We start from the raw sequence: 27,386 nt of genomic DNA, 5'->3' as shown, positions 1-27,386 counted from the left end.
CCCTTTAAAAATTGTATTCAAGCAATTGTTTATTTAATTTCCAATAGCTGGTATGTTTTTTGACAGATTTTTTGTCTACCATATTTATTTTCATAAATATTCCTTTATGATCCGTCATTATGCAAGGATCTATCAATACAGAGGTCACATTATTAGTCAAATAATTAAACACTAACCAATAGTCGATACGAGAATGAAGAGACTCCATATTCTTCCCCTTCACCAAGTGATTAGGATGATTTATAACAGAAGAATGACGTTCTTCCGGAATCTACGTCTGGAGTGACGGAAGTTCGCAGCAGAGCAGTCAGAAACAACCATAGACAGTAAAACAACAGTAGGCCCCCACCACCACTACTGCTGCTGCTGTTGTGGCTTCCGGGCAACATGCACCATCTGTAAACATGGCGGAAGAGATATTGGAAGCGGTTGAGAAGTTGCAGTTAAGGCTCGCAGGAAATCAAGAGCCTCGTAAGGTAAGGAACCTTTTCGGTGAGACGAAGCGAATGCTTTACGTCTCTTCTTTCTGTATGCCCTTGTCTCACGCACTTCGGCGGGTGTCTAGTCTGAGGTTCGATCAGAACTGCTGTCCAGAAATCCCACGTATAACAAGATATAGATAGAGGCTGGATTAAGATTTTTTTCTCAAATATGCCTCGATGTACCGAGCTACGACAGCAGACACAGCATCGAGGCACTTTCCCAGAAGCTTGTGCTCAGTTATCAGAGATGTCAACCACAGCGATTTAATACCATAGCGGTGACAATTGAAGACAGGCCCTGAGTAAAGCAGCGGAGGTTCTGTTAACGTTACTCCATAAGACACGATTCCTCCTCAATACGGAATAGTTATTACAATAAGGTGGAATGCTTCATTACATGCCTCAGAAAATGTTGTCTATTTGGGAAGCTAAGTGGGGTATGAGACCCCCCCCCCCCCCATGTTCCTCTGTAGGCCACAATGATACTTAAGTGAAATTGCACTTAAATGTTTGTTTTGGTATTTCTGGCATTAAAGTGAATCTTTGACATGGCTTAACCAACTAATAATTATTTTACCTGGCAGTAATCTTATTTACAATGTTGTCATTGTGTACAATAAAATACCACTGTACTATTGGACATTGCACATTTTTACCCTTTTGATGTATAAATGGCAGTTACTCTTTGAAATATGTAAACATCATGGTGTATGCTACTGCCAGTATTTTATCTACGTGGTTTCTCTGTATTTTATATGTATTTGGGTATAATTTATGCATCACAGTACATATCTATTTTTTGTAGTTAGTTTTATAGAATGATGCATTTGGTATTTTAGGATAATTTGTGTTAAATACATTGTAAATGATAGCGTAGTGTAGTTTTCCACAAAGTTTACAGTTAAACACATTATATCAACCATAAATACTTCTTATTGTCAATGAATTTTTTTTTTCCTCTTCATCTTCTGTCTAGCTGCTGAAAACTCTCAAAAGGCTTGGGGAGCTTCCTATAACAGTGGACATCCTGGTGGTAAGATTAAAATATGACTTGGTTCTAAAGTATTACTCTTGATTTGGTCTAACAGTTTTTTAAAATGCAATTAGTTCTATGGCTTTTAATGTGTTTGTTTTCTTTGATTCTTTCAGGAAACAGGCATTGGAAAGACAGTGAATTCTCTGCGCAAACATGAATTTGCTGGGGAGTCAGCTAAGAACCTTGTGGCCAAGTGGAAAAAGCTGGTTCCAGAGAGATCTGCAGACAGGTTAGCTTTTTAAATTGATATATTAAAAGGGATACTCCACCCCAAAATGACAATTTTGTCATCAGTCACTTTACACCCATGTTGTTCCAAACCTGTAAAAGCTCTGTTCGTCTTCAGAACTCAATTTAAGATATTATGGATGAAAACCGGGAGGCTTGTGACTGTCCCATAGACTGCAAAGTAAATTACACTATCAAGGTCCAGAAAAGTGGGATACGTCGTCAGAATAGTGCATCTGCCATCAGTGGTTCAATCTGAATTTTATGAAGTTACAAGAATACTTTATGTACACAAACAAAACAAAAAGAACAACTTTATTCAACAATTTGTCTCCTCTTTGTCTCTGAGCTGAACGCAGGCAGCTTACATTCTTCTGTATCAGCTGCCCAAACAACAAGAATGTGCTGTTTTCGTTCAAATCAAAGCGTAAATACACTTAGAAAATGTATCCTTGTGTCGCTGCTTACACAGAAGAGCGTAAACTGCCTGTGTTCAGCTCATATTCAACAAAATGGCACTACAGTGATGCAGAGAGACGTAGGTGGTTGCGATGGGTCGGGTATTGGTAAACATAATGATCGCTCACCGCTGTCAACGTTTTTTGTGCCTTTGAATCATATCGTCATGTCACTCCGCAAGTAGTCCAATAATTTGTCACGATTGAAGTTCAAAGTGTACGTGCACCGTTCTGAATGCGCACACACCCAACCATCTACTCATGTGAACAGCTTCAGTTGACTGACGAAGACCGTGATCACGGGTGATTCATGAAAGCAAATTCAATATATTGTCTTTCATTTTTATATCCAGGTCTAGTAAAATTTGACCAATCAATTGATCACTTTTGTAATGATTCCATAACATTAATGTTAAACGATTCTGGGCTAACTTAGCAAAGTAAGCCATGTTGGTTATTGCTTACTTCTAGCTAGAAAGTTTAGCAGCTTCTACAAGGCTCGAAATTGCCAACATTTTTGTCGCCTATGCTCCTGAAATTTAATCTGTGTGACCTAAAAATATATTTGGGAGTAACGTTATATGCGAGGAGCATGAGCATATCTGTCCACTAATGACTCGTCCGATTTGCGAACTAATGACTCCTTTGAACCGATTCACTTTAATGAATGCTTAAATCTGATCTGGGTCGAGTTTCCCGATAACAATGTATCTTAGCTCTGAAGAGCGCTCTCAACGTGCAAGGTTATAAACGCTCGCCGCAATTCCACACGCTTTTCCCAAAAACTTTACTTGACATGAACACGTTCTACGTGCTACTAAAGAGTCGCTGTCCATTCGCGAAATTCGTACTGAAATATAACCTATGGAATCGTATTCTGAACGTTCAACCTAATAATCGTCTTCTGTTGTGAATTAGCAATCCTAGAAGTCTATAATAAAGCACTGACAAAATGGCTAAACAAAAACACAAGAAAAGATACCTTTCAAAAATATAGAGGCAAATAAAGATGTTATTTTTAATAGATGAAAAGGACACCAATAGAAATAAGGAAAAACAAAACATCTGGGAGGACAAGAAAGGCCCAATAAATGGCTAGTTTTCGTGCACTGTATAGTTTCCTGCTTTTTTGTCCTTTGTCGATCACACCTATGATTAAATTGTGTTCTGAAGATGAAGAAAGCTTTTACGGGTTTGGAACGACATGGGGGTGAGTGATTAATGACAAAATTTTCATTTTGGGGTGGAGTGTTCACATCATTGAAATTAACCATTTAAGGTAATAAGAATAGTGTAATTTTTCCTCGAAGGGGAGAGATAAATGTTTAAAATCTGTTTATAAAGATTCTTGACAAAGCATCTGCGGTAAAATTTCTTAGTGTAAAGAAGTTGAAACTGAAATCATTGCTCTTGAGAATATTTCTGTTGTCATGATCCAAAACTAACTTTTTGCCACAACTGCCCTTGGTCAGTTTATTGAAGAAAATTGATGTGCCTTATGTTTCTTACTGGTCATGAAACTGTATATTGCATATATATATATATATAAAATACTGTCCAGACGTTTGGGGTTGATAAGTTTCTTTTTTTAATATTCTTAAAAAGGCTCACTAAGCCTACATTTATTTGATCAGAAATACAGTAAAAACAGTAATTTGGTCAAATATGATCACAAATTAAATTAACTGTTTGATTTAATATATTTCGAAAAATGTACTCATGAGATGACAAAGATACATTTTCAGCAGCTATTACTCAATTCTTCAGTGTCACATGATGCTTCAGAAATCGTTGTAACATGCTGATTTAACCATGATACATTAGTTTTTCTGGATTCTTTGATAACTAGAAAGTTCAAAAGAACTGCATTGATCTGAAATAACAATGTTAAAGTCTTTACTGTCACTTTAGATCAACTTCATGGATTCTTGCTAAAGTGTAATAACCATATATAAATAAATAAATATATATATATATATATATTTTTAATGAATGCTTAAATCTGATCTGGGTCGAGTTTCCCGATAACAATGTATCTTAGCTCTGAAGAGCGCTCTCAACGTGCAAGGTTATATATATATATATATATATATATATATATATATATGTATATATACAGTACAGACCAAAAGTTTGGACACACCTTCTCACTCAAAGAGTTTTCTTTATTTTCATGACTATGAAAATTGTAGATTCACACTGAAGGCATCAAAACTATGAATTAACACATGTGGAATTATATACATAACAAAAAAGTGTGAAACAACTGAAAATATGTCATATTCTAGGTTCTTCAAAGTAGCCACCTTTTGCTTTGATTACTGCTTTGCACACTCTTGGCATTCTCTTGATGAGCTTCAAGAGGTAGTCACCTGAAATGGTCTTCCAACAGTCTTGAAGGAGTTCCCAGAGAGATGCTTAGCACTTGTTGGCCCTTTTGCCTTCAGTCTGCGGTCCAGCTCACCCCTAAACCATCTTGATTGGGTTCAGGTCCCGTGACTGTGGAGGCCAGGTCATCTGGCGCAGCACCCCATCACTCTCCTTCTTGGTCAAATAGCCCTTGATGCCTTCAGTGTGACTCTACAATTTTCATAGTTATGAAAATAAAGAAAACTCTTTGAATGAGAAGGTGTGTCCAAACTTTTGGTCTGTACTGTATATATATATCTCTCTTACTGACCCCAAACCTTTGAACGGTTACCAGTGCTGGTGACTTTTACTCAGATTAGATATTTGAAGGGTATTCATTTTAGAACTCTGGTTGTGAAGTTGTTGTCTTGTGATATAAGAGATTAATAAGAATATGTTATATATGTTTCATGTTTATCAAAAGACCAAGTGTAAAGGAAGGGCATTCCCACTCACGAGGGCACAAACGAGTTCGGGAGCGGTCTCCAGATGAACCTCCCCTCATGGAGGAGGAACAACATGAAGAGATTGCATACCAACATGACTACTCCCCCTCCCCTCCACAGCACTACAGCTCACAGTACAGACACAGCAGTGCAAGGGAGTATCAGTCAGATGAATATGAAAGCCCTCCAGAAGAGGAGCGGGAGCCCAGTCCTGCACGCAATGACATTAGACACAGCAAGCCACACAAAGAGCCAGTCAGAGAGCACAATTCCCAAGACATTGAGGAAGAAGAGATCCGGAAGAATCGTCCCACAGGTGTTGGCAGAAGTGAGGAGAGGACGCATAGAGCCGACAGAGAGAAACAGGGTGGGACAAGTCGCAAATCTAAACACAATCGACATTTAAGCCCACACGAGAACAAAAGGGAAAAGAAAGGAGGAAGTGATGGTAAGAAAGTTTCACCTGCTTTTATTGTGGTTGACAATTCTGTTTTAAGTCAAAAAGATTTCATTTATTTTATTTTTTTATATAGAAGCAATATCCCTAAAGCAATCTGTTATACAGGTGCTGGTCATATAATTAGAATATCATCAAAAAGTTAATTTATTTCACTAATTCCATTAAAAAGTGAAACTTGTATATTATAATAATTAATTACACATGGACTGATATATTTCAAATGTTTATTTCTTTTAATTTTGATGATTATAACTGATAACTAAGGAAAATCCCAAATTCAGTATCTTAGAAAATTAGAATTTTAATTAAGACCAATACAAAGAAAGGATTTTTAGAAATCTTGGCCAACTGATAAGTATAAATATGAAAAGTATAAGCATGTACAGCACTCAATACTTAGTTGGGGCTCCTTTTTCCTGAATTACTGCAGCAATGCGGCGTGGCATGGAGTCGATCAGTCTGTGGCACTGCTCAGGTGTTATGAGAGACCAGGTTGCTCTGATAGTGGCCTTCAGCTCTTCTGCATTCTTGGATCTGGCATATCGCATCTTCCTCTTCACAATACCTCATAGATTTTCTATGGGGTTAAGGTCAGGCGAGTTTGCTGGCCAATTAAGAACAGGGATACCATGGTCCTTAAACCAGGTACTGGTAGCTTTAGCACTGTGTGCAGGTGCCAAGTACTGTTGGAAAATGAAATCTAAATCTCCACAAAGTTAGTCAGCAGCAGGAAGCATGAAGTGCTCTAAAACTTCCTGGTATACGGCTGTGTTGACCTTGGACCTCAGAAAACACAGTGGACCAACACCAGCAGATGACATGGCACCGCAAACCATCACTGACTGTAGAAACTTTGAATCTCCCCCACATTTTTGAATGGGTTTTGTTTCACAATCCTCTCCCGGGTGCATTTTATCCCTATTGCTTGTACACTTTTTTTTCTACCACATTTTTTCCTTCCCTTCGCCTCTCTATTAATGTGCTTGGAGACAGAGCTCTGTGGACAGCCAGCCTCTTTCGTAATGACCTTTTGTGTCTTGCCCTCCTTGTGCAAGGTGTCAATGATCGTCTTTTGGACAACTGTCAAGTCAGCAGTCTTCCCCATGATTGTGTAGCCTACAGAACTAGACTGAGAGACCATTTAAAGGCTTTGCAGGTGTTTTGAGTTAATTAGCTGATTAGAGTGTGGCACCAGGTGTCTTCAATATTGAACCTTTTCACAATATTCTAATTTTCTGAGATACTGAATTTGGGATTTTCCTTATTTGTCAGTTATAATCATCAAAATTAAAAGAAATAAACATTTCAAAATATATCAGTCTGTGTGTAATGAATAAATTAGTGAAATAAATCAACTTTTTGATGATATTCTAATTATATGACCAGCACCTGTACTCACAATGGCCACATTTATTTAATCAAAAATACAGTAAAAGAGTCAAACTGTGAATATATTATGTAAAAGTTACTTATATATTATACAGTCATATTTTGTATATATATTGTGGTATTACAATTACAAATAATTGTTTACTTTTACAATTTATTTCTGATGCAAAGCTGAATTTTCAGTATCATTACTCCAGTTTTCAGGTGTCTCATGACTAGAGATCGACCGATATGGGTTTTTCTATTGCCGATGTTTAGAGGTCAGGGTCAGCCGATGGCCGATATGTGCTGCCGATTTTTAGGGCCGATATCTTGAAGTTTTCCCCTTCATTTGCATGGTAAAATGTCACACTAATAATAAGTGGATGCACAACATTTCTAAACTTATCATCAGTTATTGAGCACTGACTTGAACCATCTCTCGAATCTTAATTTTGTGCACTGCACTGTATTAAAATAAAAAATGTATCCAAAGTTAACCAAACAAAATCAATAAACTGACCAAGTATTAAATACATAAAACAGGTAATATATATATATATATATATATATATATATATATGTATAAATATAAATAAAAGTCAATCATTTACATAAAAGTTTTAGAGCATTTATCAAGTAGAATTTTTCAAGTTTGTTGGAACATAAATGTAAACTTAAATATACATTTAAATAAATACAATTTTAAAAATAAAAATCTGAAAAATATAAAAAATAAATATATAAAAATAAATAACAGTAGTGCTGCAAACACACTAGCAACCAGCAACATTTGTGTTTGGTATAAATGACACCGAACATCTAAAGTGCATTCTAATTTCAAATTTACATCGCAGTCTGTTCATTATTAAAATAAAGTATAGTCAACCAAACATTTAAAAGGTTACACTTGTCAGTTTAAATAGACCGTAGTATACCGGTCCACTCTGCTGTTATGGCAAGGACGTTTTTGCTCATGTGAAGAGGATGATCTTTATCGTCTAGTTTACATTAAATAAATAAAAAATATTATAGTTTAACATTCAGATACATTGCGAATATGGAAACATTTGAATATGTGCAGAACAAGACGTGAGCAATAACCTCCAAATACTTCTAGTCAAACCCGCACTCGCTCGTCCTCGTATGGATCGGATCATTTCTCGGATCAGCAAAAAAAAAAGGCCAAGACAAATAAACATACGTTTTGTCTTTTTTTATTAATATTAAATTATTAAATTAAAATATATGAAATCAACTTAAAGTGCACATAATATCTTCTTTTTAACATACCGGTAATAGCCCGACTTCTCATCTTCCAGTGTGCTGTGATGAAGTGAGCAGTTATCGTCACAGAGCTCTCCGTCCCCCTGGACGTCCACCCGTCTGTCGTGAGCGCAACAGAGGATGCTCGGGATAGTTCATCCACAACTGTTTTCTTCTCCTGTTCATAAAGATCTGGCACAATATTTTCACTCTAACCTCTTTCCTCATCATTATATCTGACAGGGAATCCAAAATGAACCGGCCGTTCAAGCTCCTCCGTTCCTCCGCTCGCCATGACCACTGAGTGTGGACTAAACATGCGCAACTTTTTTTTTCTTCATAAATCAATCCGCGGGTCACGTGTGTGCCGAACCGAAGATATTGATCCGAACGGATCACGGATCAATGATGATCCGTTGCACCACTACTATAGTGTGTCATTTGAAAACATTGCAGTTGCGTTTTAAAATACAACAACGAGCACCACGAAACCATTTAAAGAGGCGCATTCAGCGGTCTCTTTGACGAGAAACAGTCCACAAAAGTGAAATGATCTCCAACGTATGGCGCGCTCTCTTCATTTTATCAAATGATCATAATCACATCTATTTATTTTACAGTCCTGCTACTAGCATTTTATTCAGACTAAAACCCCTTTAATTCGGGTGAGAAAGCTTTTTTTCAAGTGGCTTTTGCACATAATAATAATACCGCTGCAGACGCATTTTGCAGCATTAAAGTAATTAATTGATCATTAATTTAAACGACGATCGATCATGGAAATAATCGAATATTGACTTCCCTAAATACAAATGAGTTGGATGGAAAACTGGTTATTGTCTGCATCAGACCATGCTTCCGAACAAATGTGATTCACCGTTCTGGGCAGCTCCAGGACAGCTGTCTCTCCAAGCGCGGTGCTGTCTGTGAGCGGCGGAGTAACGTCAGAGACAGTTTACTTTGGTAACGTCACGCTGCAGTGTTTGTTAGAGCTGCCAACTTCTCCACCCCATTTACAAAGTGAAATTCTCTGACTACCTTTATCTCCCAGGACTTCTGTTGAATCTTCCAAAAGTTTTGGCTTGGGGTGCTTCACATGCAGTGGCAGCAGCAGCACTTTCCACCGCACCAATAACACGGGGCTGCCCGCCGACGTGCCTGACTTTAAATCTAAACACGGATATCGGCCGATATATTAAAAAAAAAGACAAATATCGGCCCGATATATCGGCCGACCGATATATCGGTCGACCTCTACTCATGACCCTTCAGAAATCATTCTAATATTATGATAAGAAATCATTTATTATTTTAATCAAACAGCTGTGTTGCTTATTTTCATGCCATTCTTTGATGAATAAAAAGTAAAAAAAAAAAAAAACTAAAAAAACCAGCATTTATTTGAAATGGAAATCTTTTGTAAAATTGTAAATGGATTTAACTGTTACTTTTGATGAATTTATTAAATTTTCTCTCAGTAAATGACATAAAACTGAGTTGTTGTAAGTATAAGGTTTTAGTTGGGCCTGCTTTTGTCTCTTAAGGAAAATCAAGGGAGCGGAGGGAAGTTCCAGAGCCAGTGGACGAGGATGAGGAGCCATATGAGGCTCCAACTATGTCTTTCGAATCCTTTCTCACATACGATGCTCCAACCCCAAGTAAAAAGAAGAAAAAGCAGTCCTCGCGACCCCCTCAGCCTGCCGTCTTGATTCCTTCTGCTTCCTCTAAGTCTGGCAAAGCCAACGGCACCAGTAGTAAACACTCAAAGCCATCCTCTTCCTCAAAGACCACTTCTGTTGTTCCACAGAAACGCAGGAAGGTGAGGCTGAACTTGTTTCTCAGGCGAAGTGATGGGAAACCAGCCTTTGTCCATGTGTCGAAGGATTTCTAATTAATATTTCTCCAGGTAGTGGATGTGGTTCCCACTCTGCCTGATATCCCTTTGCCAGCTATCCAGCCCAACTACAGACCACTGCCCTCCATTGATCTTACACCACTGTCCCCACAAAGACGCAAAGGTATGCACTTTTAAGTTTTATAAGACTTTAAATCAGACTTGAAAGAAACGGAATTAAAAAAACAAACTAAGTGTATTAATCCCAATGATTCTGTCTTTATGGACTCATAGCAACATGTCTTTCTTCTCCAGTCCCACTGTCATATGAGGAAGAAGATGGTGGCTACGCAGGGCGACGACTGAACTCTAAAATGGTGGTGTACTCTGGATCCAAGACCTCATATCTGCCGAAAATGATGTCTCTGTATGAACAGTGCATCAGAGTCCTACAGAACAATATAGACTGTGAGTTTTCCTATTCTCTGATCATTTGTTGTAATGGTTAATTACTGATTGAAAACTTTTGCATGGTGTTTAGCTCTAGGCAGTTTAACCATACATATTCAAGAATCACAGTTTGCTGTGTGTGATAAATGGGGTGACAGTGACAGCACTTTAAATTGCTATGTTCAAATCACATCAGTAAAGTGAAAGTGGTTTATGCTGCGGCGCCCGGGGAGCAGTTGGGGGTTTTGGTGCTGAGGCTCGAACCCACAACCTTAGGGTTAGGAGTCAAACTCTAACCACTAGGCCATGACTTCCCATGATGTCATGATTGTTAGGGTTGGCTGAAGTGTTAAGTACAAATTAACCTGAAATCAGTCAACTTTTTACTGATATTTCTTGTATTTTCTTAGCAATTGATGAAGTGGGTGGAGTGCCGTTTGAGATCCTGGAACCGGTTTTGGAGAGATGCACTCCTGAGCAGCTTTATCGGATTGAGCAGTGTAATCCAGTAAGTGTGTCAACAGTCACACGCAAATGATTTATTTCACAGTTATCTCATCTCTCGTCTTATTCTGTTACAGAACTACTTGTCTTTGTATTCCTTTCAGAATGTTTATTTATTTTATTTTTTTTACTCTATTTTTGATCAAATAAATTCAGTGTTGTTGAGCATAATATACTTTTTCAAAAACAAGATAACAAATCTTACACACCTCAGACTTTGAACGTCAGTTTATATTCTCTGTCATCATGCTTATTTCAAGATCAATGCTCCATTTGAAGTTCGAGCTCGTTTTTAGGCTATTCTTTCATTTCAAGCATCTCTACTCAGTATTTCACAGAAGAGTCAGATGATCTGTGGATGAGACACTGCCAGCGGGATTTTAAACATGAACCTCGGCAAGAGTATGAATCTTGGAGGGAGCTGTATCTCCGGCTCCATGAAGAAAGGGAAGAGCGTCTGCGCAAGCTCACAGAGAACATCACCTCTGCCCATGCAAACAAACCTAAAGGTACATACAGTACCTACATTAGATCAAATGTACTGCACAAAAAACATTGTAGCTCATTAAACTGTGTTCACACTAAAAAACTCTTTCAATATATTGTTCACTTTTAACAGGACGGCAGGTTAAAATGGCTTTTGTCAACTCTGTCGCGAAGCCTCCACGAGATGTCCGCCGTATACAGGAGAAGTTTGGCACTAAAAATGGTTCTCCCAGCACAAGTGCTGCTCCTCCATCTGCCAGGTAAGTGAATGCTGCATTAGTCACACAGAAACTTCATCATGACGTTTCTGCTTACAATCTGCTATCTGAATTTCTCGGAAGTAAATGGAGGTGTTTTTTTCTTTTCTTTTTTGTAACTCCATTTAAATATGATGCTAATTCTTCATATACAGGATCAGACCAGCAACAAACTACAGCCTTCATAGCAAATCCAGTGATGGTGGTCATTCGTCATTAAGCAGTCCCCCTGAGTCCTCCTCACGCCCCTCTGCTCCCAGCATTGCTGGTGCTCACTGTGCCAGAGACAAACCACAGGTCAAAAGTGAGTCTTAAGAGGAAATGTTGTTGCTGTTACATGTTTATCTACAACTATCTCTACATAAATTTTCTTGTAGTCATTTATTTCTGTATTGTATGCTAACCATTAATATTGATAAGATCATGTCCAAAATTTGCTAATTTATTTCATTCAAAATGGTTGTTTGAATGTTTTTCAACACTTTTCTGCTCACTCTTTTTCAGAAGTTGCCCCAATGATGGCTAAGACTATCAAAGCATTCAAGAACAGATTTTCCCGGCGGTAAAGGGAAAAATGTTTATGTGTGTGTGATAGAAGTGAGAACGACTGATGGAGGAAACATTTTTTTTGCTGTAATGCTTCATAGAAAATGTGCAATGCCCTCTCACATCTTATCTTTTTATGCTTTTTAATATTCTCAGTACAGTTCACTGGAAGCAATTACACAAAATATCTACATCAACAACCATCCACGCTCAATTATGTAATGTTACAAGTTTTTATAAACACAGAAAATAAGTGGTACACTACAGATTACCATGTGACACCAGAACCCAGACTCTCTGTTGTATGTTTAATTGCTTACATTTCATTGCACTTTCATGGGACTAAGTATATGATTTTATTGTAGAGCGAGAGGGAGAATGAGATGTATAAGTTCAAGGACTGTACAATTCCACACCATCGTATTTATTTTAAATCTTGGACCTGGCAGTCCTGGACCTTGCCTTGAATGAAAGATCAAGTCATTTTAATAGATTTTATTAAGTGTTCTATGGACATTTTTAATAAAATCCATGTGTTGCTCTCACCACATGTTGTTCTTATTTGTTCATGTATATATTGATGGGAATTTAGCTTAAATTTTATACTGAATTGGGTTGGATATTTTGATTCATTTTCAGCTTTTCACTATCACTCTGTCCTATCACCTAAAATGGAAATTATAATTATTTACCATCTCGTTATCTCCTGTATGACTTTCTTTTCGTTAGTAGAACACAATATTAAAAAGTAACTATCGTTATGCCAAAAACATTTAATGTTTGAGTCAAAACAGGAAAAAAAGGAGAATACACAACGTGGACTGAGTAAATAATGTCATTGTCTTAATTTAATAAGTTCAGTTTAATAATGGCCCAGTCTGTTTTCATTCCACTGTATTTATGACGACGCGGAGCGATCAATGAAACGAGACGTTAATGCATCACAAGAACGCGACTCCAAACTCTGCTCCTCATTGGTTCCCTTGGTTTTTGTGATCCAATCACGTTCCACGTTTCGTTTTTGCGTGTTGTCAACTTTCCCACTTCTACCACCTGTGTAACGGTACGAGTTTAGCAGATGTAACAGGCTGCCGGAGATGTCGTTCATGTCTCTCAGTTAAGCTTATTTGTGAGTGTTTCAGCACTTTACCGGTCCCAAACTACAGGTTCACGCCATGTCTGGACACGGCCACGGCGGCGGACATAGTCACGGCTGCTGTGAATGCGATCACGATCCAGCAGAGCGAGGAGTGGAATATGAGCTGTACAGACGCATTGACATCGAGAAGCTTCAGTGCTTGAATGAGAGCCGAGACGTAGACGGGAAACTGGTGTTCAAGCCTTGGGATCAACGCACTGACCGGACGAAGGTAACTACGAATTCACCTGGCTTAACGTTAGTTAATGATCGTTTAGAATGGAGTCCAACTGCGATTTAAAACACTTCTGTATTTACTCAAATTACCTAATTGCATATATGCATGGTTATTTTACTTTATATGAACTCTTCTAAGTAAAGGACGACGAATGTCTTTTGAGAAATTAAATATCCTGTTCTGTTTGTTCTAATGTTTGTCCCGTTTTATTTTCAGTTTGTTGAAAGCGATGCTGACGAGGAGCTTCTGTTCAATATACCGTAAGATTTGTTGCGAGCAGCGTCCATTCTCATTTCAGTTTCTCCTCTGTTTAATATCATTGCCTAAATACTATATGCTTTTCCACTAGAAATGGGCATAGTTGATGCGTTTGATTCAATCTGCAGGTTTACAGGCAGCGTGAAGCTGAAAGGCATCATTATTTCTGGAGAAGATGATGAGTCACACCCAGCTGAAATAAGACTGTGAGTTTGCACTCATTAAAAAAAACAACAACATATGGATAATAAGTGAGGAAGTGCTGCAACTGGGAACCGCAATCTGCTTGATGAAAACAGTTTGTTTCAATAATTGATAAACTATTCAAAAGAACATTGTGTAAAAGGTCAAATATTACAATTTTTTAAATTGTTTTGTGTCTGTGGTTGTAAATTTGTTTAACAGAAATGAATAATAATAAAGCAACAAAATGTTTTATAAAAATAACTTTTTAAAATAAATCAAAATAACTTAAATTTTGCTTTAAAGAAATAGTCCACACAAAAATACAAATTTGCCGAAAATGTACTTGCCCTCAGGCCATCCAAAATGTAGATGAATTTGTTTCATCGGAACAGATTTGGAAACATGTAGCATCATTTGCTCACCAATGGATCCTCTGCAGTGAATGGATGCTGACAGAATGAGAGTCCAAACAGATGATAAAAACATAATAATCCACAAGTTTTAATCAGCCGTTTTTATCAGCTCAAAAAGTCAGAAATAAACTCCCATGCATCTTGGAGAGCTTGAGGGTGAAAACATTTTCAGCAGATATTCATTTTTTGGGTGAACTGTGCTCTTGCATCCATTTAAATATTTGCATCCACATTGCATCACAGCTAAAATGCGATTGTGAATTTGCCTTCACTGTAAAAATATAACATAAAATAATAATCTTTTGTAGCATCACATATGGATAATGCAGTTACAATTTACATGAATGAGTGTTGCAAGTGGGTACTTTTTGAGCAGGTACAAGAACATCCCCCAAATGTCATTTGATGATACAAGCAGAGAGCCAGAGCAAGCGTTTCGTCTAAACAGGGATCCGCTTGCTGAGCTTGAGTATCCTACCAAGTAAGCAGTTTTAAGAATGTTAATGTGCATAAACACATTAATAGTACATCCTTTATGTTGGACTCTATAAATCTAGGGAAGTCGTGGCCTAATGGTTAGAGAGTCGGACTCCCAATCGAAAGGTTGTGAGTTTGAGTCCCGGGCCGGGAGGAATTGTGGGTGGGGGGAGTTCATGTACAGTTCTCTCTCCACCTTCAATACCACGACTTAGGTGCCCTTGAGCAAGGCATCGAACCCCCAACTGCTCCCCGGGCGCCGCAGCATAAATGGCTGCCCACTGCTCCGGGTGTGTGCTCACAGTGTGTGTTCACTGCTCTGTGTGTGTGCATTTCGGATGGGTTAAATGCAGAGCACAAATTCTGAGTATGGGTCACCATACTTGGCTAAATGTCACTTCACTGAATGTCATGTCACTTTTCTTCACTTCATCTATGTTGACCCCTCCCCATAATTTTATATAGGATTGCAAGATTCTCCAATGTGCAGCACTTATCAATCCACATATCTAGAAACTTTGGGGCAGAATCCACTCATGTGTATTACATTGGTCTGCGGGGAGAGTACACAGAGGTCAGTACTGGATAAAACTTATATCATGCGATGACAACAACACTTCCATCATCATTATTAATAACTGGTGGAAGATGTGCCATATTCTGACAATATTATGCTAATGTTACGGTTTCTTTAAATATTTGTTTTACTTTGGGAAGAAAAATAAGTTGAGAAATCCAGAAGTGTCTGCATATTTGCAGTCACCGTCATCTGGTATCTTTTTATCGTTCTTTCAGGCTCATAGGCATGAGATCACAATCTGCAGCTATGAAGCAGCAGCCAATCCAGCAGATCACAAAGTGGACACCATTACGCCTCAGACACAGTTCATATCATGACAAATGGAGGAGAGAGAATCTCACGTGTACTGTGTGAAACTATAAACGTGTGCATGAGTTTTGATAACGGTGAGAAGATGAACTGAGAGAGCCTATGGGTTCTTTGTGTTCAACTGGGTTTTCTTCATATTGGTTTTCTTCATAAGGGTTTGTTTATCTGCAATTCTGCTAATGTGCCAATAAACCTTAGGCTATATAAACAAAATTACTTAATGTATGCTTATGTCAAATAAACAGTGTATCCTTCAACTAACAGAACAAATGAGCCTTGCAAGAAGCCTGTTCCTTAAAAAAAACATCTCTAGAGAGTGGAAAGTTTGTTGTTTTTCTCAATTTTACAATGTCTTATTCATCCATTTAATATTATTTTGCATTAATACCTTGGGTCAATGGTGACATTCAAACCATTTGAGAAAATGTTTTAATTGAGACCTCGAAGTGTCTAAAATTGATGGATTTGTGTAGTTTGTGTAAAAAAGTTTTAAAGAACATTTCCTGGTTAATTGCAGTTGCTTTTGCCATTTCACATCACATTATTTTTATAACAACTTCTGTTATTTTGATGCTATTTAAATAGTGGTGCACATCTTAGAGCTATAATTTTAGTTCATGTGTTTTTCACAAATATATGTCTATTTTAAAAGGAGAATTAAAGATGGAACCGTTTTGGGCATCCATCATAACAAACCATTTTTCTTTCAATTTAGCATAGTTTTTGCTGTAATCCAACAAACCACTGGTAAGTTAAGAAAACCATTAATTATATTTTATTTATAAATTGTAACTAAGGTTTTTTTTATTATTAAAAGGTGTGTTGCAACTACGCCCAGGTGTTAAGAAAAGTAGTGCTGTAGTAATGTGTGATGGGCTGAATAATAATAATAATAATAATAATAATAAAAAATATATGTGTGTGTGTGTGTGTATATGTATGTATGTATAAAAATGTTTAAATCTGCTTCCAAATCTACTACATTCAACCTCACGCGGTGTAACAAATGGGATGACATCACAGCGCTGTGTCTCCGCCCCTCTCCGGCAGAAGGAGCGGAAGTTCCGTTGTGACCCGAGAGATAGCAAGCGGTGAGTCAATAAATTCGTAGCAGCGGGCCGCTGTTTATATCTACATTTTTCCTGCCTGAACCCTAAATTCTAATCTACCCCCTGACCTTGGCTTTCTTGCTAGCTAGAAAGGCGCAAGCTTGTCGTTGAGTAGCGCAATAGTTGGATTATTCGAGATCCAGATAGCTCCATCCATGAGGCTGTGGATTCATTGTGACAATCATACAGGCGAAACGGGATTAAGCTGCCTAAATGCGATAATGTCGCTCGAGTATTAATGAAACGACCTAGCGGCTTTATTTTTACATGTACCCTGTCCTTGATTCCGCCAGGTTGGAAAAAAGAGCTAAGCGTCGCCGATTTCTCTGTTGTTTTCGCTGCCCATCCCTTTCGTCCTATTCTTTTTGAATACATGATCGTGGTGTTCATAGCAGGATACATGTGAAGGATTATTTCACTCTCGCATTAGAGATAATCAGTACACTAATTAGTGTGTATAGGTCATGGTGTATAAATTGCATACCGGAGTATTAGGATACTATGCACTTTAGTTGAAAAAGTGTATTTTTCTGGTATTTAGTGGAGATATCAGTAGCAGATGATTTGATTGAAGTATTTGATAACGTGCAGTACTAAAGTCCAGAAAGGCAGACTGACCCATAAAACCAAGACTGCACATAGAGTTTATTAAAGTGTTGAAACACTCCGGGCTTAAATTTGTGATTATGGTCAACCAGGCCACTCAAAGACGAATGAAACCATTAAACTGGAGTGTTTTGCCTCCTGCAGCTGTCAAGATTTGATTTCTCAGTGCTGTCATGTGGTTCCAGGAAAACAGGGACCCGTGGTTTTCATTAGAAACAGTTTTCCGAGAAGTCGTATTAAGAAGATGTCCGCAAGTACAAACATGTGATCTGCACAGTAACCATCGGAAAATGAATCTTTATGATTAACATAAGCATCAGCGCTTATCAAGCAGGCTAAATCCCCCTCTATTTTTACGTTTTTTTTCAACGTTCTGTTTCTTTTTCACGTCTAGATGCTCTGCAGGTTCAGTAGAGCACTTTTAGCTTTAGATGGTCATGCATTTGCTAGTTTAAAGGACTTTGATAACACTGGTAATTAAACCAACTTCTGTTAATCATTCTGCAGCCTGCTGACAGTTTCTTTCTAAAATCGTCTGGTTCGTATCTTTAATAACCCTATATGCAGTACTCATTGCCTGGGCCTCTGTATTTTGCATAAACGTGTTGTACTGATTGCATTTGAACATTTTGTTTTTGTATTTTCCTAAAAGCACTCCTCACATTGTATGTGTGGCAACAACATGTCTGCACCCCTGCTCTCTGAAGCCGCCACAGTTCCCGGGACGGAGAAGGAAACGGCTGTGGTGAGATACCAGTCGAATCATTGACTAAAATCTAAAGTTTTCCAAGTTATTCATTTGCATTACACAGGTCAGTTTAAGTTTCCTTAAATTAATAGTTCACCCAAAGATGAAAAGTCATGTACTCACTTTTGTGTTGTGAGTAAATAAAACTATCATTCTTTTTCAAAACACAAATGAAGATATATTTAATGAAATCTATTGAAAGTCCATGTAACCAAGACTTAGAAGATCCAAGAAGGTCATAAAGACATTGCAAATGAGTCACATCACATATTATAAACAAGCTCCAACGTGTTGCATGAAAACTAAAGAGGTTTGTTCTTGTGCTTAACATGCACAGGAATATGTGTTTATCATATGTAATGTGCTCTATGTATGTGTGTTTATATGTGAATAAAAGTCTAAATTAAAACTGTTCATCAAATAAAACAACTGCATCTCTTCCCAGGACTTGGATTAAAATGGTCAATTCATATAGATTCATTTTACAATGCCTTTATGACCTTTGTGAATATTCTAAATTTTGGTTACCTACACTTCAAAAGGGGGACATACCTCTCAGATTTCATTACTAATTTTTTAATTTGTTGTTTCAAAGATGAGGATCAGTAAATGATGACAGAAATTAAATTTTTGGGTTAAACGTCTACAGCCTTTACTATTCCTCCTCAGATTCTTGTTTACAGTCCAAATCTTCAAATAGGCTGCCTGCCGCCTGCCTTATTGGTAGAAGCGGGTCATTAGATTAATATAAAGCTCAATTTTGCTAATGAGATAGTATCTTTTTATAAAAATAACAAAGAGCAAGCGTCAAACAGGAAATCTGGCCTCTTTGGTGCTTTGCAGAGATAAGTTTCAAATCATATCCTGTTAACTTTGCAGGTGATCTTCCTTCATGGCTTGGGTGACACAGGGTACGTTCTGTTTATTACCTGCCTGTTGCGGGATCTTTGAATACCCCCTGCCCTGGTGTAGAAATAAGCCTGGTGTGTTACTTTTTATAGACACGGCTGGGCTGAAGGCTTGACGTCTATTCGACTGCCATACATCAAATACATCTGCCCACACGCGTAAGTGAAAGCCTGTGAATTGCAAAATATTTCTTGATGTGTTTCTTGTTATGCAATACAAAAATGTTAGTATCACTTGATTTCCTTGTAATTTATTACAAAGAATAAATGATCATACTTTCTGACTCTAGACCCCGAATCCCTGTAACACTCAACATGAAGATGACTATGCCCTCATGGTAAGCTTCCTCTGCTGTGGATAACATTAAAAGTCTATTACATTTACATAAAAGTGCATTTAAACCTGAGAATAAATAATGCTTAGGATTTTGAAAAATGTATGATGTAATGATGTAAAATGAAGTATTTCAGATTCTGTACTGTTTTAGGTCCGCAATCAAATCAAGTGGCTCTTTGTACAGATGGTCAGATGTTACATATTTGTGGTTAAAGCAAAAGTGTGGTTAAAAGGACTCTGAATTAATGTTAATTTTCATTTGTCATGATACTCAAATTGTTATACTGATTAATATATAATATAATGTACACTACTGTTCAGTCAGTAAGAGTTTGGAAATAAATGAATACCTTTATACAGTAAAGATGCATTATACTGATTAAAATTGACAGTAAAGAAAATTCATTTTTCCTGTTGTTCTTTTGAATTATAGTATAGTACAATATAATGTTATATAATATAATAAGGGAAAATTGTATTAATAAAATGCTAAATAAAATTCACTACTGAACACTACTTCTCCCTTAATTCTTGTATAATGTTTTTTATTTTTTAGGTTTGATCTGATGGGCTTAAGCCCAGAGTCACCGGAGGATGAAGCAGGGATTAAGAGAGCATCAGAGAACAGTGAGCAAAATTTGTTTTCGCATTTGGGCAGTTTCTGGAAAACAGCTGTCCCAAGACTAACAAGCATCCAAATATTGGCTTAGTTTGTGTCAGCAAATGTAAAACCCCATGAAGAAACACATTTTGAGTTTATGAGAGATTCAATGCCAGAGAATGTTGTCAAATGTCGAAATTTGATTATGTGGCACTCCTTTTCTTCCATAGTAAAGGCCATCATCGATCACGAAGTAAAGAATGGTATACCATCCAGTCGTATCATTCTTGGTGGTTTCTCTCAGGTAAGTGATCCATCCTGAAAGTTTCTACTATTACTCAAATGGTTGACATTGCAGATGCTGTTCAGTTCCTCTCTTGTTGTCTGATCTTCAGGGTGGAGCTCTCTCTCTCTACACTGCTCTGACTTCTCAGCAGAAGTTAGCGGGTGTTGTTGGACTTAGTTGTTGGCTTCCACTTCACAAGACTTTCCCACAGGTACAAGATGTCAGCAGTGAGATTATGTGAGGATAAGTATGTGTGTATGTAAATAGGAATGTCTGTCAATATGGATCTGCTTTTTTATCCATTAGGCTGCAAGTGGGAGTGCAAACAAGGACACTCCCATTCTGCAGTGTCATGGCGAGATAGATCCCATGATCCCAGTGCAATACGGGGCTATGACAGCAGAGAAGCTCAAGACCATAATTTATCCACAGAATGTCACCTTCCGCACCTTCCCGGGTATCATGCATAACTCCTGTCCACAGGTGAGACTCATCCGTTACACTCACAGAAACCTACATTTCACATGAGCCCCTTTCACACTGCCATTCCGGAAAATACACGGGTAATGTGTCACGGCAATTGTTCCCGGGTGACTAGAATTTGCAGGAATTAAAAAGAAAAGAAATGTTCTTTAAGTATTCTGTGTGATATGTAATTTTATTAGACTTTTTTTTTTTTTCTTGCTTCAAACACAACTCATCTCACCCTCAGTGGTCTCTATTTTGCTAGTGAATGCATGAGTGCCAGGTGGTAGTGTAGGCATTTCTGCAACACACAAAAGTGATTGAAGTATTTAATAGAACGACTGTATACTGGCTGGCTTTTAAAATGACAGCAGCTGTAAGCATAAATTTGCTTTACTCTGCAAGATAAATGGACACATTTTGTCCTGATTGATAATAATGAATATGATATGAATTTCACACACACAACCCGTAAAGGTCCCGTAAAGACACGTGACATCAGGACGTGACGTGTATTGTACGAGTTGAAAACGCTAGGCATGTTAACTTTCACTGAAGCTGGCGAACAATCTCAGATTCAGTGCGGAAAGAGAGAAACTGACTGATCTCTGCTTCATTACAGTTTGCACACTTTTTTTTTGTCGCGAACGCTGATCAGCCTTCAAAACACCTGGTAAAAGAGTTGCACGATAAAGTGCGTCATCACTATGACACATCCTTAACGGCATTAGTTCTGGCTTTCACACAGCGCTCGTTGTGAAATATTATAAAAATTTAAATAACCCTTTTCTGTTTCAGTATATTTTAAATTGTAGTTTATTCCTGTAATGGCAAAGCTGGATTTTTAGCAGCCTTTAATGTCAGATATTCATTCTAATATTTTCTAATATGCTGATTAGGTGCTTAAGAAACAACTTTTATACCTTTTTCTGATTAGTGTACTGTAAATTTTGGTAAGAACTGCAAGATTTAGTTGGAAGCAAACTCCTGGTGCCGGTTGCATAAAAGGTTTAGACTAGTCTCAAAAGACTAGGTTTAGACTATTTTTTTTTTAAGACTGGTGATATGTTTTTAATTCGGTTACATAAAGACATAGATGAGTCTACGTGGAATCCAAAAAGTAAGACGACAAGATTACCACTTGGCTAACTGCTAGTTGGTCAAACTATTTCTTAAGACACTGTCTTAACACAGAAGTTTATGCAACTTGTCAAACTGTTCTTTATTCGACACTCCATGTGAACTAACAACAGGATGAGGTCTGAACTGAAGTCATGCAAAATATTATCTCTGATGTGGTACAGTGGTTACAGTCAAACTATATTGTTTGTTCATGCTAGTTCTAACACCCATACTATTCTCTGATTGGCTTTACAGGAGATGGCTGCTGTGAAGGAGTTCATTGAAAAGCAGTTGCCCCGAGTCTGACCTCATTCTAGCTCACTGTGACCCTTAGACACTGACCTCTCACCTCCGACCTGCCATTCTCCCACAGGAAACAGCCATGGTCCCCCACTACATGGAACGACATACATGCACATTCAGTCATACTGTGATCATGCAACACATGCATACCATGTCATCTCACACGTTTCTTTGTAATTTCATACATTAGTGGACATTCATTAAAGGGGTGATTATTATAAGTGGCATTCGTACATAGAATGCCATAAAGTCCTTGGGCCTTTTCTTTAAGGGAGACTCATTAACTTTTATTATACATTCCTGTACGTGTTACATCTAAACCATTATCCAGTATCTCTCTCCCCTACTCTTGTCTCTTTATTTCAATACGCAAGGCAGTAAAGATAGCATTTTGCTACACAGCTCTGTAACAGATCTTGAGAGGTGGAGGAAGCTAGTGAGAGCCTGGTGCCGTCTGGAGTGATTCGGGTCGTGCTGCTCTGCATGCTGTCCCACGGTGCATGCCTGCGGTGGGGCTTTATTGGGATGCTGCAAATCATACTTGTGCTGAAATATCTTTTGTTTTTCTTTTGGTTTATAACTAGAAGTATGAGAAAGGCAATTGAAAATGGCTTAAATAAACTACGCAAATGAATCATGCAAATCTTACAGTATGTTTTGTTCTTCTAAAACAATTACACTGAATGAGAAAAGATTATTTCATTTCTGCCAGAGTGAAATCTGTCAGTATGCAAAATAATGCATTTTTAATAAAATTTTTTAACACAACATATAATTTTTTATAACACAACATATAAGCATGTTCAAATAAACACATAACCAGCTTTAGATTTGAGTATTTTTACTGTATAATAATCAGTTCTAATAAGCTCTTGACATCACTTAATCAAAGTGAATCACTCCAGACGGTTGCTTTAAATAGCTTCCTCAATCCTCCCTAATTCCCTCTTCACCTCATAACCTCATCATCCTCTACTTATGTGACCAAACACATTAAAGTGTTCTGGGGTCTCAGATTGCATATGTATATACATTTCAGGTTCCATATTATTGCGTAAAAGTATTGTTTACTGACACAACCTATTAATAAAAGATGGAGGGTCACAGTTATGCAGCAGCGTGGTGGATAAAGCCTGCTGATATTAAAGAAGTAACCTTGATTAGCTATTAAAATGAAAGATGAGTTTGCAAACATTTCTCTCAAAGTTTGCTTGTATACATTTAAAAATGGATTAAAATGGTTTCTGTGTGATGATAACTAAACAAGTTGTTTGCAAAGTAGTGAATGTTGCTTTTTTAATCTAAATAGATGTTCTTTGATATATTATTTCATTGTTATTTTATCTTACCAAGTCCATTTGACTAATTAATGTTTTCATAAATCTTATGATCCCCTCTTTTATAATTGCCATCGTTCCTTATTATTTTGTTTTATTATTATTTTAATTTCTTAGCATTGGACAGGTTTCCTACATGCCCTGTGGCTTGAATGTTTATTGTATGAACCATGGGCATGCCAGGCAGCAGTAACTGGCAATATCTTTGGGTTTAACAGTGAATTTATCAGTTTATGTCCACATGAGTTGTGTTTTGTTGTTGGTTTTTGTTTTGTCATTTGTGCTTGTTTAAAAGTTTTTTTTGTCGTCTTTTTTTTCCTCAAGTGTACTGAGGGACAATTGGTTCTTCAGAAACTTTACTGAAACACCTGTATGTGAAATAAATGATGCAAATCACAGCAAAGCAGTCCTGCCTTTTATTGCTAATGTTACTTTAATAATTTTCATGCGATGCATTAAATACATTCCCAGCATCAAGTTATACTCTGTCTCTCGTTTTGTTTTCCTAACAGGAGGAAAGCAAATAGACCAAAGGGCTTAACAGATGCATAAAACCTGACCTGTTTTGACTGCTGCTTGAAATAGTACTGAAATCAAAGAGTGATCAACAATGTGCCCTAATGAGGCCTATGAAAACTATGTAAATTAAAGGGAAAGACGCTGTCTTCCATCAAAATCATTTGACAAATGCATGACATCGATTCCACGCAAGCTCCCTAAATATCAAATACCCAGATTGGTTCAGATTATATTTCTTCAGAAACTACTTATCGCCAGAGATGTTTAGTAACGAAGTAGAACTACTTCACTACTGTACTTAAGTACTAAAAGGCGGTATCTGTACTTTACTAGAGTATTATTTTTTTCTCCTACTTCCACTTTTACTTCAGTACATATTTTCGATGAGTTTAATACTTTTACTCCGATATTTTTTTTATGTGCTACATCGTTACTCGTTACAATTATAAAAATGTTACGAATCATTCCATTACAAACAGAACTGTAGATGGCAGGTTTGATGAAGCTGGCACATCATTGAGCGAATCAAGCGATTGAGAAGACTGCGCGTGCTGACTGAACTGCTGTGAAGAGAGAGATGAACACCGAGCCGAGCCAGATAATGACTCGTTCACGAGTCAAAAACCGGTTGCATCGGTTTTCGGATAACCAGTAGTTCTTTCTGACAGTTCGATTCAATAAACCAGTTGAAGAAAACAGTTCACCGGTTCTTTTGCGCTCGACGTAATGGCGTCATTGGCGTTGACTGCAAGCCTTCGGTTTACCTGGTAGAGTTGTGACGTTCGCGAATGAACCGATTCTTTTGAACGGCTAATAAACATGAACGATGGGAGCCGAGTCGCGGCTGGAGGGGAGCCGTTCTTTCTGTCTTTTTTCCTATGCGTATTTCACACAGATGCACACAAATGAGCTCCTCCGCGACCCAGCGCAGGCCAACCCTTTATAGCGTGATGATATTAGTTATTAGTTGTGCATGTTCATTGCAGCCCACTTTGTTATTGTTCATTGACTTGGAGGGGCTGATGTCCTATTTGCAAAGTTTACAGTAGTAATAGTATGTTGTATGTAGACATTTCCATTTTATTTATTCTAATTTTATCTACTTTAAATATTTTTTGTTTTCTATCAAAATGTTCTTGTGTGATAACAATGTTCTTGTGTGGAAGTGTTTGTAGTAAAAGCTGTTTTGCACAGAAATTCATTGCAGCCGGCTTTGTTTTTGATGTTTATTTGAGTAGGTATTGTATGAATAACATACAATACCTAGTCAACGTAGCTTTACACACACACACACACTTTGTACTAAAGGTAAATCCAAAATAGTGATGTCACTGTCTAAGCAGAGGGATTTGTGCAACCCTATGGAATATAGTCCACACACGACAAACGAGGTAATGATCAATATTTCAGAATAATTCAAACTCAGATATTGGTGTGTGATATCTGAGTTTTAATTATTTGACTACAAATCTCACCTCATCATTCCTCCCAGTGATTATTTCCAGGATAAACTGAGATGCCCCCAAGCTGACTTCTTAAAACTGACTAAATATTTAAAAAGAGCCAAAAGAGCCTTTCTTTTGAACAGCTCTTTGAAAGGAACGGATCGCGAAGATCCGGATCCCCTCAAAGAGCCATAAATCCGATCACTATAAAATAACTGGGCTCATAAAATTAGCACAGAATCAGTTCAGAATCAATCACCAAAAGAATCAGTTCGGTTCAGATGCTCTGTGTGTCGGTTTGCTTTCACGCTGAATCACACATGCGCAGTATCATCAGCTCCTCGGTTCTCGAATCGGACACGTCTGACAGAAATGGTTCTTGACCACTGATCTATAATATACAGTAAGTTATATATATAGATCAGTGTTCTTGACTCGTGAACGAGTCAGTCTGTTGTTCGTTATCTGGCTCGGTATTCATCTTCAGTTCTCTCTTCACAGCAGTTCAGTCAGTGTACTGTTTGAGTACATGCATTACTCCGGGATATTGGTTTGTTTTAACTCAGAGGGAGTGTCAGCCACATTAAAAAAGTTAACAGCTTAAGTCATTTGTGGATTAATGCGTATTGGAGAACCGTTTAAAACGATTCAGTTCGATTTGGTGAACTGGTTCAAAAAGATCTGGTTACATCGAATGATTCGTTCGCGAACCGGATATGACAAACTGCTTTGTTTTGAACTGTCTTACAACAGACACGGAAGAGAAGACAATGCTGAATAAAGTCGTAGTTTTTGCTAGTTTTGGACCAAAATGTATTTTCGATGCTTCAAAAAATTCTAACTGACCATGTGATGTCACATGGACTACTTTGATAATGTTTTTCTTACCTTTCTGGACATGGACAGTATACCATGCACACAGCTTCAATGGAGGGACTGAGAGCTCTCAGACTAAATCTAAAATATCTTAAACTGTGTTCCAAAAATAAACGGAGGTCTTACGGGTTTGAAACAACATGAGGGTAAGTTATTAATGACATAATTTTGCAAATTGGGCGAACTAACCCTTTAATCTGTTTTTTGTTTACAAAAAGTTACAGTCAAAGGAATTGTGATTGTCCTTTAGGTTAATCATTTGAAATAGTAAAAACAATATTTTCAAACTTTTGACTACTTTCTTAAAAACTACATAACACAATACTTGTACTTTTACTTTCAGTACTTGAGTAGTAAATTTTCAAATAGACTACTTGCAATACTTAAGTACAAAAAATGTTGAATACTTTAGTACTTCTACTTAAGTGTGGTGCTTAAAGAGCACTTCAACTTCTACTCAAGTCATTTTTTGATAGAGCACTTGTACTTCTACTGAAGTCTGGGTCTCTAGTACTTTATACATCTCTGCTTATCGCGCAGTAGATTGAAATTTAAATGATAATTTTAGGAGTCGATTAATATTCCTTTAGTTGGCGCAAATGCGTCCTCTGTTAATTTTTTCCCCCGCACAAACCGCATTTGTGTGCTTGAGTAATCTTGATGCTTAAATAAACAATAATTAATATTTACTTATGTATAAAAATATTCATTTATTTCAGATTTGGATTTTGCAGATGTGTGCTCCCATATTTATTTATTTATAAAAATAAAGTCAAATTAAATAATTTATAAGGCACTGATGGTACTCATGTATATGAGTATATATGATTTAAAACAAACTTTAAGGTAACATTAATGATTTAAAACAAACTTTAAAATAACATTGATTTATTTA

General features: G+C 37.3%; 3 protein-coding genes across 6 annotated transcripts; all 3 read left to right on the top strand.

The window, feature by feature from the left end:
* Positions 1 to 320: 320 nt before the first annotated feature.
* Positions 321 to 12,775, top strand: LOC132104216 (elongin-A-like). 2 transcript variants are annotated; one of them, XM_059509521.1, is made up of 12 exons: positions 321 to 476; positions 1,459 to 1,515; positions 1,632 to 1,747; positions 5,038 to 5,507; positions 9,698 to 9,972; positions 10,060 to 10,171; positions 10,303 to 10,455; positions 10,848 to 10,945; positions 11,270 to 11,450; positions 11,561 to 11,687; positions 11,840 to 11,992; positions 12,192 to 12,775. In XM_059509521.1, the coding sequence occupies exons 1-12, from the start codon at positions 405 to 407 to the stop codon at positions 12,208 to 12,210; spliced, it is 1,833 nt and encodes a 610-aa protein (XP_059365504.1). In that variant the 5' UTR covers positions 321 to 404; the 3' UTR covers positions 12,211 to 12,775. The 2 variants fall into 2 exon arrangements, with proteins under 2 accessions (XP_059365504.1, XP_059365503.1); XM_059509520.1 differs by having other exon boundaries at positions 322 to 476; positions 11,840 to 11,988; positions 12,189 to 12,775.
* Positions 12,776 to 13,114: 339 nt separating this feature from the next.
* On the top strand, positions 13,115 to 16,487 carry LOC132104217 (PITH domain-containing protein 1-like). The gene is made up of 6 exons (XM_059509523.1): positions 13,115 to 13,600; positions 13,823 to 13,866; positions 13,993 to 14,070; positions 14,840 to 14,944; positions 15,406 to 15,514; positions 15,736 to 16,487. Exons 1-6 carry the CDS (start codon positions 13,406 to 13,408, stop codon positions 15,835 to 15,837), a joined length of 633 nt encoding a protein of 210 aa, XP_059365506.1. The 5' UTR covers positions 13,115 to 13,405; the 3' UTR covers positions 15,838 to 16,487.
* Positions 16,488 to 16,793: 306 nt separating this feature from the next.
* LOC132104214 (acyl-protein thioesterase 2-like) lies at positions 16,794 to 22,962 on the top strand. Of its 3 annotated transcripts, XM_059509518.1 has the most exons (11): positions 16,890 to 16,920; positions 18,052 to 18,082; positions 18,197 to 18,289; positions 19,172 to 19,203; positions 19,294 to 19,359; positions 19,491 to 19,538; positions 20,094 to 20,164; positions 20,369 to 20,442; positions 20,534 to 20,635; positions 20,731 to 20,907; positions 22,267 to 22,962. In XM_059509518.1, the coding sequence occupies exons 3-11, from the start codon at positions 18,212 to 18,214 to the stop codon at positions 22,315 to 22,317; spliced, it is 699 nt and encodes a 232-aa protein (XP_059365501.1). In that variant the 5' UTR covers positions 16,890 to 16,920; positions 18,052 to 18,082; positions 18,197 to 18,211; the 3' UTR covers positions 22,318 to 22,962. The 3 variants fall into 3 exon arrangements, with proteins under 3 accessions (XP_059365499.1, XP_059365501.1, XP_059365500.1); XM_059509516.1 differs by lacking the exon at positions 18,052 to 18,082 and having other exon boundaries at positions 16,794 to 16,920; XM_059509517.1 differs by lacking the exon at positions 16,890 to 16,920 and having other exon boundaries at positions 16,985 to 18,082.
* Positions 22,963 to 27,386: the final 4,424 nt, after the last annotated feature.

This window comes from Carassius carassius, chromosome 25, assembly GCF_963082965.1.
Source record: "Carassius carassius chromosome 25, fCarCar2.1, whole genome shotgun sequence".
Classification (NCBI taxonomy): Eukaryota; Metazoa; Chordata; class Actinopteri; order Cypriniformes; family Cyprinidae; genus Carassius; species Carassius carassius.
The sequence above is the reverse complement of the archived record's forward strand: the minus strand, read 5'-3'. Positions and strand labels throughout refer to the sequence as shown.